The 8,923-nt window shown below is 47.1% G+C and overlaps 1 protein-coding gene across 1 annotated transcript in view; it reads left to right on the top strand.

Moving 5' to 3' along the window:
• Positions 1 to 1,060: 1,060 nt before the first annotated feature.
• Positions 1,061 to 8,923, top strand: part of B3GALNT2 (beta-1,3-N-acetylgalactosaminyltransferase 2) — a 58,495-nt gene continuing 50,632 nt past the window's right edge. Inside the window, exon 1 of the mRNA XM_030335375.1 lies at positions 1,061 to 1,328. Coding sequence (XP_030191235.1) covers positions 1,217 to 1,328 — 112 coding nt within the window. The 5' untranslated portion in view covers positions 1,061 to 1,216. The remainder of the gene's footprint in view (positions 1,329 to 8,923) is intronic.

Genomic DNA, 8,923 nt, shown 5'->3' with positions numbered 1-8,923 from the left:
GAAAAAGAAAAAAAGGAAAAACCAAAAACGAAACGGAAAAAAAAACACCCAACCCCAGGTGTTCCTTTTCATCCTTCCCTCCCCTTTGTAGCACGTGCGCCCCGACCGCCTCGCGCCTCAACCGAGAGCCCTCGCGTGTCTGTCCCAGCGCGGGCTCGGGGGTTCCTGCCCCCGGGGCCGCGCTGCACGACGCCGGGCAGGGCCCGGTCTCCGAGGGGGGCTGCTCGGATCCTTCCCACGGGACCCGCGCGGCCCGCGCCACGGCTCCGTCCGGGGGGAGGGGCCGCCTTGCCCCACTCCCCCGTCTGAATCGGGAGCACGTGGAATTTCACCTCCTACTGGACCGTAGCTGTCCTGCCCCACAGCTGGACCCCGGGGTGCGGCCCCAACCAGAGTTCCCGGAGGACAGGGCCGGGCAAGGAGCCGGGTACACAGCGCACCAGCACTAGCACTTGATGGATGATTCACCGCTGAAGACACACGCCTCGGACTGCCTCGGCCTGCTCTCGGGCAGGATCCCAACTCCCAGGGAAGGTCAGCATTCGCACAGTGGAGCTCCGCGTGCTCTAAGCCTAGCGTCACGCAGATCTTTAAATCCGAGGCAGCCGGGAGCCTTCGCCTCGGCAGCTGTTTCCTTCGGCCGGTGCTGTCAGTCAGCCTCTGAGCACAGGGGCCACCGGCACCGCCTCCCCTCGGCCGTCGGGGGGCAGTAGGCGTTGAGAAGGGATGCGCATGCTCCCTGTGGGGCTTCGCGCTTCGCCTCCGCGACCGCCGAGTGACGGAAGCAAGTGCACGCGGTTATGGGAAATGTGGTTTCCGAGCCTCTGGATCACTGGGGTGCGCCCCCTGCCTGGGCCCAGAGCGGGACTTCAGCTCCCGACCGGCCCGCAGGCGCGGGAGGGGACGCGGGAAGGGGGCGGGGCGAGTGAGACGAAAGGTGGGCGGGCCCGGGGGGGGGGGTAGGCCAAGCGGAGGGGGCGGGGCCTGGCCGGCTGAGCCGGCGCCGCCCGCGGTTGGAGGAACCTGAGGCGCGGGGCCGGAGCCGCCAGGAGTCTGGACGGCGGCGGGCGCGAGGGCAGGCGTGCCCAGAGTGGTCGCGCGTGCGTCGGCCGCCGCCCCTCGGCCTTTCTCTTCGCCGGTCCCCTCCCTCTCCGCCGGGACGCGGGAGAGCCCGGCGCGCGGCGGGGGCGCGAGGTGGAGCCGGCGGGGGCGGCCAATGCGAAACTGGCTGGTGCTGCTGTGCCCGTGTGTGCTCGGGGCCGCGCTGCACCTCTGGCTGCGGCTGCGCTCCCCGCCGCCTGCCCGCGCCTCCGGGGCCGGCCCCGCAGGTGAGGTCCTGGGGCCCGGCGGGCCGAGAGGCCGCGAGGGGCGGGAGGCCGACCCCGAGCCCCCCCCCGGGCGGCTTCCTCCGCGGAGCCCCGCCGGGAGCCCCGCAAGGGGGGGACGGGCCGAACGCGACCGTCCCCACACGAGACAAATGGCTCTTTTCATCCCCGGGGCGTTGAATCGGGCAAACTTGAGGGCGCGTTTCTCGGTGCGTGTCCCCGCCGCTTCTCACCTCCCGCTTTCCTTTATGGGCACCGCCACCGCGAGTCCTTCGTCTGTCCCCCAGGCCTGGTCGGAGTCGTCCGCCTCCTGCCCGCTGGCCCTGGGAGCAAAACCTTGTGTCCTTCAGCCGCAGGCGGCGGCTGCGTGCGCCCGGGCTCGGGTGCCAGGCTGCCTGCTCCCTCCCCAAGCTGTTGGACTTAACTCGGTCTAGACTCGGAGGTCTTAGTGTCATGGGCGATGCTTGTGCGTGTCTGAAAAGGCTGGGTCTTGCTTTTCACGGGAACTTTGCCTTAAGAGTATACTCCTTTTTGTTTTCTTTGAAAACTATGATGCAAGTCGGTGAAACAAATCTGGACGTGAAGTAGGGCATGGATACGAGAGGAATTGTTTCTGTGAGTTTGGCTCGCAAAGCCTACTAATGAAGTATATACGTGAACATAGAAAATTCTCTAGCGATCATATCCACTTGTTCTAAAGCTTACTCTCCCAGGGGAGTGAAATCTTGATCATTTCGCAGCCCAATCGAGTGCTTTGTCCATAGTTGGGACCCAGTGGGCTTTTTTTGTTAATGGGTTTTACCACCCTTTTTTGTTAATGGGTTTCCTTTTTTTTATCTTGTCTTCTTTTTTAAGGGCTTGCCTTAGGACATAGAAAGAAACCTAGAAGGCTGTTTTTAAACTGAGGTAATAGTTGTCTTGTGTTCTAACTACTTGGGGAGTTTTTTCCTTACCACTTCTCCCCAAAACAGCTGTTTTCTTATCCAAAAGTTTAAAGAATTAGAATTGAGTATTTGCAATTCTGAGACGGGTCTGTGCCTTAACTTTTTAGTAGAAAGCATAGAAACTAATTGGGCAATCCTCAAAGCAATCTTGTTGGAATTGGGGTTCTTTATTCTGGTAACAGTCTCTTAGAATCTTTTCCTATTAGGCAAACCACAAGCTCTTTGAAAAAGCTGTTTGTGTGACCTGAATAGAATTAAAATACTGTTTAAATTATTTAAGGAAAATAAAGTTGTTACAGGGCATTTTATCTGTTAACAGGTTGGGGCTTGGGGTTTTTTGGTTGGTTGGTTGGTTGGTTGGTTTAGGGTTTTTAAACTGATCTAAGGAAAGGGTGCGATAGATATAAAATACTTTGTAACGTCTGTTAGGTTTGTGTTATACAAGTTTCTTTCCTTTTTTGTATGATGAGGGAGCACTACTAGAATTTACTTGCAGAGCATTCTTAGGATATTTATGACCTTAGTAGTCTTTTGGGGTGCAAGAAACAAGCAAAAAGTCGGCTCTCAAGCCTTTTTTTTTTAAGTTTATTTATTTATTTTGAGAGCGATAGAGCATGCGAGCAGGGGAGAGGCAGAGATCTAGAGAGAGAGAGAGAGAGAGAGAGAGAGAGAGAGAGAGAGAGAGAGAGAGAACGGATCTCCAGCAGACTCCATGCCATCATCACCCAGGGCTCAAACCCACGAACTGTGAGATCATGACCTGAGCCGAAATCAAGAGTCCCACACTTAACTGACTGGGCCACCCAGGCACCCCGTCAAGCTTTCAACTTAGTAAGCCAGCCTGGCAGTTTCTTGGTTTAGTGAAGTTTTTCCTATCCCTGTAGTGTTTGCATGATGCACTTATCTGCTGTGAAGTTTGACTAAGCTAGATTAGGAAACTAGGATGTAGGCCATGAAAAGGAGCCGGCTGTAGGTGAAGAAATCAGTACTAGTTATATAAATTAACTTTGACTTTAGATGGATATTGTGCCTCTGGTTAGATGGTAAATTAGGCATTTTAATCTAAATGAAACCTGAAGGACTCCTAACTTACTTTTCAAAACTAAAGACAGTAGAAGCCTATCGATTGCTAAAATTTCCTGTGGCTCCTTTTCCCATTGTGTTACCACCATGCTCAAACTAAAACATTTGAACATTTTTACATTTCAGCTCTTATACCGTAAGCCTAAAGTGAGAGAGAAAACCCAAGATTTTGTTTCCTCCAGCAAATTAATGTTTCAAGATTTGTTTTTGTTCTCTTTTCTGCCTCTTTGTCTTCAGTCTCATTAAGTTGTGGCAGTATTTTTTTTATAAAGTTTTTTTTTTTTTAATTTTTTTTTTCAACGTTTATTTATTTTTTTTTGGGACAGAGAGAGACAGAGCATGAACGGGGAGGGGCAGAGAGAGAGGGAGACACAGAATCGGAAACAGGCTCCAGGCTCTGAGCCATCAGCCCAGAGCCTGACGCGGGGCTCGAACTCACGGACCGCGAGATCGTGACCTGGCTGAAGTCGGACGCTTAACCGACTGCGCCACCCAGGCGCCCCTAAAGTATTTTTTTTAATGTTTATTTATTTATTTATTTATTAAATTTTTTTTAACGTTTATTTATTTTTGAGACAGAGAGAGACAGAGCATGAACGGGGGAGGGACAGAGAGAGAGGGAGACACAGAATCGGAAGCAGGCTCCAGGCTCTGAGCTGTCAGCACAGAGCCCGACGCGGGGCTCGAACTCACGGACCGCGAGATCATGACCTGAGCCGAAGTCGGCTGCTTAACCGACTGAGCCACCCAGGCGCCCCATGTTTATTTATTTTTGAGAGAAAGCGAGCACAAGCAGGGGAGGGACAGAGAGAGGGAGAGACAGGATCTGAAGCAGGCTGTGAGCCCAATGCGGGGCTGGAACTCATGAGCCGTGACATCATGACCTGAGCCTGTCGGCTGCTCAACCAGTTCAACTGACTGAGCCACCCAGGCATCCTGTGGCAGTATTTTTTTTAAAGGGAGATTTACCTTCCCTGAATATTAAAAAAGAACCTCTGATTTGTAGTCGATCGAGCAAATATCTGAGAGCCTATTCTGTGCCCACCCCTGTTGTAGGTGTGGCATTACAACAGTAATCCAGATCAAGTCCCTGCTGTCATGCAGTTTACAAATTAGAAGGGGAGATAGAACATAGAAAAGAATTAGTAAATATCATAGGGGATACTGATAAGTGGGATGACAAAAATAAAGCAGTGTCAGAGGCTAGAGAATGGTATACTGCTGTTTTAACTAAAATTGCTGTCTTAACTGCTGTTTTAACAACTAAAGTTGAGGCAGGGACCTGAATGCAGTGAGGGAGTCCTGTTAGTACCTGGTACTTTTTTTAACATAGTGGCTCACGTTAGACACCTGAAATATGGTCACCAACTATTGAAGAGGAAGCAGGTCTGTTGTGAAATGCAGCACGCCTGGGGGTGATGAGGAAACTGGAGGCAGAGACACTGGATTGGAGAATATAGATACAGGGTATATCTAATAAACATAATTCATTTGGGGTAATGCCTTAGCAGGAATTATTTAACAGTAAATTTAGAAAAATGATGAGATAAAAGAAGCCTCCTCTTTCTGGGATGTTTGGAGAGAAAGAAACCAAAGAGGAAGGAAAGAAGCATATCGCTTGGAGTGCTAGGTACGGTTCTAGACGCACAGTCCCTGCTCCGAGGTCCTCACAGTCTGTCGAACTGAAACAGACATGGAGCCAGTAGAAGGCCAAAGACAAAGTGCGCTTGCTTTGCAGGCTTGCCTAGCGCTGGTTCATCCAAAATTATCCCTTTATGTTAATCTTGTCTCCGTGCTTTGGTGTCCTTATTTATAAAATGATGATCTCATAGGGTTATTGTGAAGACTCAATTCGTAAAACACCCAGAAAAGTGCCTGATTCATAGTAAACACTCCCATGAATTGTAAAGAGGAGGAGTAGGAGAGTGGTGGCTGGTTCTTGTGCTAGTGAGGTGTTTGGGGAGGTTTCTGAAATTGGCGAGAGCATGCTGATTGTCTTCATCAGTAGATCTGTGATGAATTTCCGTTTCCCTCATTTTCAGGATTTCTGCTTATTTGTGATCGATCTGTGATTGATTCGTCTGAGAGGGTACATGTGAGAACAGAAATTTTGGTTTGATTCTTAGCAGTCCTTGGGCATAGGGGCACCTGGGTGGCTCACTGGGGTGAGCGTCCGACTTCGGTTCAGGTCATGATCTCATGGTTCAGTTCATGAGTTCAAGTCCCGTGTCAGGCTCTGTGCCGACAGCTCAGAGCCTGGAGCCTGCTTTTTTTGGATTCTGTGGCTCCCTCTCTTTTTGTCCCTCCCCTGCTCGTGCATGCTCTCTCTCCCTCTCTCTCTCAAAAAGAAATAAACATTTAAAAAAAAAAAAAAAGAATCCTTGGGCCTGTTTTAAACATTTTTTTGAGGTCAACCTCCCTTGGTCTAATAAACTTTTGGATGTCCACTCCCAAGTGCAGAGCCTAGCAGATTGCCAGACCCTCAGGATATATTACATACTAGAGAAGAGAAATGTTGTCCTCAGGGAGATTGTGTGGGGTTTGAATGATTCCTGACATGAAGATTTGTTTGTTGCTATATATCTACCATCTGGAAGAGTGAATGTAGGAGAAGTGCTTAGTAATTGGGAGGAATGAATCAAGAGAATAAAACTGGGAAGTATGCATGATTTTGTCACCTATAGATCATGTAATCACCTTCCGTGATGACCCTATGATTTAAAATTTTGTCTTATAGGAGCAAAACAAGTTCTTTGTAGAAAAATTGGAATTATTTTTAAAAAACAGGAAAAATGATCTATATTACAGTTTTTGAATGCACATACTTACAGTGCATGTTTGAGGGAAATTAGTATTTTTTAAAAATCGTGCTGATGTATCATATACGTTCAGAAAAGTGCGTGTAAATGTTTAGCTTGATCTAGTTTCACAAACTGAATACAGCCAGCTGAGACAGCACGCCGGAAGCTCCCTTCATGCTCTCTTCCATCACTGCCAAGAGTGGTAACCACTCCCCTGATCTCAAATGGCAGATATTTGCCTGTTTTGGGCTTTATATAAATGGGACCACACTGTGTGTACATAGTTCTTACAATCTACTTAATATGGTGAAGAACCATGTAACGTAATTCTACGACATCATTTTAGTGGCTGCGTAATATTCTGGCATATAGATACACTGTAATTTAATCCCTTATTCCTGGATGTATGTATTTTGAACTTTTTCACTGTTGATAAATGATACTGTGATGAATAGAGATCTTTTAGTGCATCGCTGGTTTTTTTTTTTTTTTTTTCATTTTTTTTCATGTTTATTTATTTCTGAGAGAGCACAAGCAGGGGAGGGGCAGAAAGAGAGGGAGACACAAAATCCCAAGCAGGCTCCAGGCTCCAAGTTGTCAGCACAGAGCCCAACGCGGGGCTCGAACTCATGAGCAGTGAGATCATGACCTGAGCCAAAGTCATACTTAACCAACTGAGCCACCCAGGTGCCCCCCCATCGCTGATTATTTCTAAAAATAAGTTCTTAGACATGGAATTGCTGGGCAGAAGTTATACAGTTCTGAGGTATTTCCTGTGTATTGGCAAATTGTCCTGAAAAAGATGACCAAATTACATTCCAGCAGCGATGGAGGAGAGGAACCATTTCCTTGAAATGACTCTCACCACTTCCTTGACATACCAATTGTTGAGGTATTATTTAAGAAGATGTTTGTCGGTCTGAATGTAGGCAAAAATTGGTATTTTATTGCTCTCATTCAAACTTGATTCCGAGTGAAATTGAACACTTTATCGTAGGTTTGTTGGCTACTTGCATTTTATCTCTGAATTATCTTTGTGTCTTGTTGTATCATGTTTACTTCTTAGTTTTTCATTTCTTCTTTTCCTGTCTTCAGACACCAGAATCAAACAGGGCACTTGCAACATATAGCAGAGGGTGCTGAAAGTGTAGAGGCCAGCATTGCTCAAGGGCGTTAGGAACTTGGGCATTCTTTCACAGGTATTCATTGAGCATCCACTGTGGGTTTTCTGCCTGGGAAAGCAGTACTCACAAGTCTTTTGGACTGATTTACATTGCTGTTATGTGATAGAAGAAACCTGTTATTTTAATTGAGATATAATTGACCTACTGCATGAGTTTCAGGTGTATGACATTGATTCAGTATGTGTATATATTGCAGAAGGAACACAATACGTCCATCACCACACAGTTACAATTTTTTTTCTTGTGATGAGAACTTTAAGATGTACTCTCTTATCTTAGCAACTTTTAAGTATGCATTACAGCATTATTATCAAGTGTAGCAACAAGGTGTATATTACATCCCATGACTTCTTTATTTTCTTAACTAAAAGTTTGTACCTTTTGACCACCTTCACCCATTTTAGCCACCCCCCACCCCCACCCATCTGTTCTCTCTATATATATGAGTTCAGTGTTTTATGTTGTTAAGATTCTACATAAAAGGGAGCCCAGGGCCCCCAGGGTGGCTCAGTTGGTTAACACCCAATCTCATCTCAGGTCATGATCTCACAGTTCGTGAGATGGAGCCCACCATCGGGCTCTGCACTGACACCATGGAGCCTGCTTGGGACTCTCTCTCTCTGCCCCTCCCCCATGCTTTCTCTCTCAAAAATAAACTTTTTTTTTTTTTTTTTTTTTTTTTTTAAAGTAAGACCGTACTGGGGCACCTGGGTAGCTTAGTCAGTTAAGCGTCCGACTTCGGCTAAGGTCATGATCTTGCGATTTGTGAGTTTGAGCCCCGCGTGGGGCTCTGTGCTGACAGCTCAGAGCCTGGAGCCTGCTTCAGATTCTGTGTCTCTCCATCTCTTGGCCCCTCCCCTGTTCATGCTCTTGTCTCTCTGTCTCTCGATAATAAATAAACATTAAAAAAAATTTTTTAAGTGAGACCGTACTTTATTTGTCTTTCTTTGTCTTACTTGGTTCACTTAGCGTAACACCCTCAAAGTCTGTCCACATGGTCAGAAATGGCAAGATTTCCTCCTTTTTATGGCAAATAATATTCCGCTGTATTTATATAGAACGCATTTTCTTTATCCATTCATATCTGTCAGTGAACGCAGGTTATTTCCATGTCTTGGCCATCGTAAACAGTGCTGCAGTGAACGTGGGGGTGCAGGTACCTTCTCCAGTGACTGTTTTCGTTTCCTTCGGATAAATACCCAGAAGTGGAATTACTGGATCATGTAGTAGTTCTATTTTTAATTTTTTGAGGAACCTCCATGCTGCTTAATACAATGGTTACAACATCTTAAAGTCCCACTGACGGGGCAGGAACCTTCCTTTTTCTACACTTTGTTACCAACACTTGTTGTTTCTTGTCTTTTTGATACTAGCCATTCTGACAGGTGTGAGGTGGTATTTCATTTGGTTTTGATTTGCATTTCCCTGATGGTGAGTTATGTCGGCCATCTTTTCATGTACCTGTTGGCCATCTGTATGTTGTCTTTGGAGATATGTCTATTCAGATCTTCTGCCTATTTTTCAATTGGACCACTTGGGTTTTTTGTTATTAAGTTGTAAGAGTTTTGTTTTGTTTTGTTTTTTTA

The sequence above is a fragment of the Lynx canadensis genome, chromosome D2, assembly GCF_007474595.2.
Source record: "Lynx canadensis isolate LIC74 chromosome D2, mLynCan4.pri.v2, whole genome shotgun sequence".
NCBI lineage: Eukaryota > Metazoa > Chordata > Mammalia > Carnivora > Felidae > Lynx > Lynx canadensis.
Note: the sequence above shows the minus strand (reverse complement) of the source record. Positions and strands in the feature narration are given on the sequence as shown.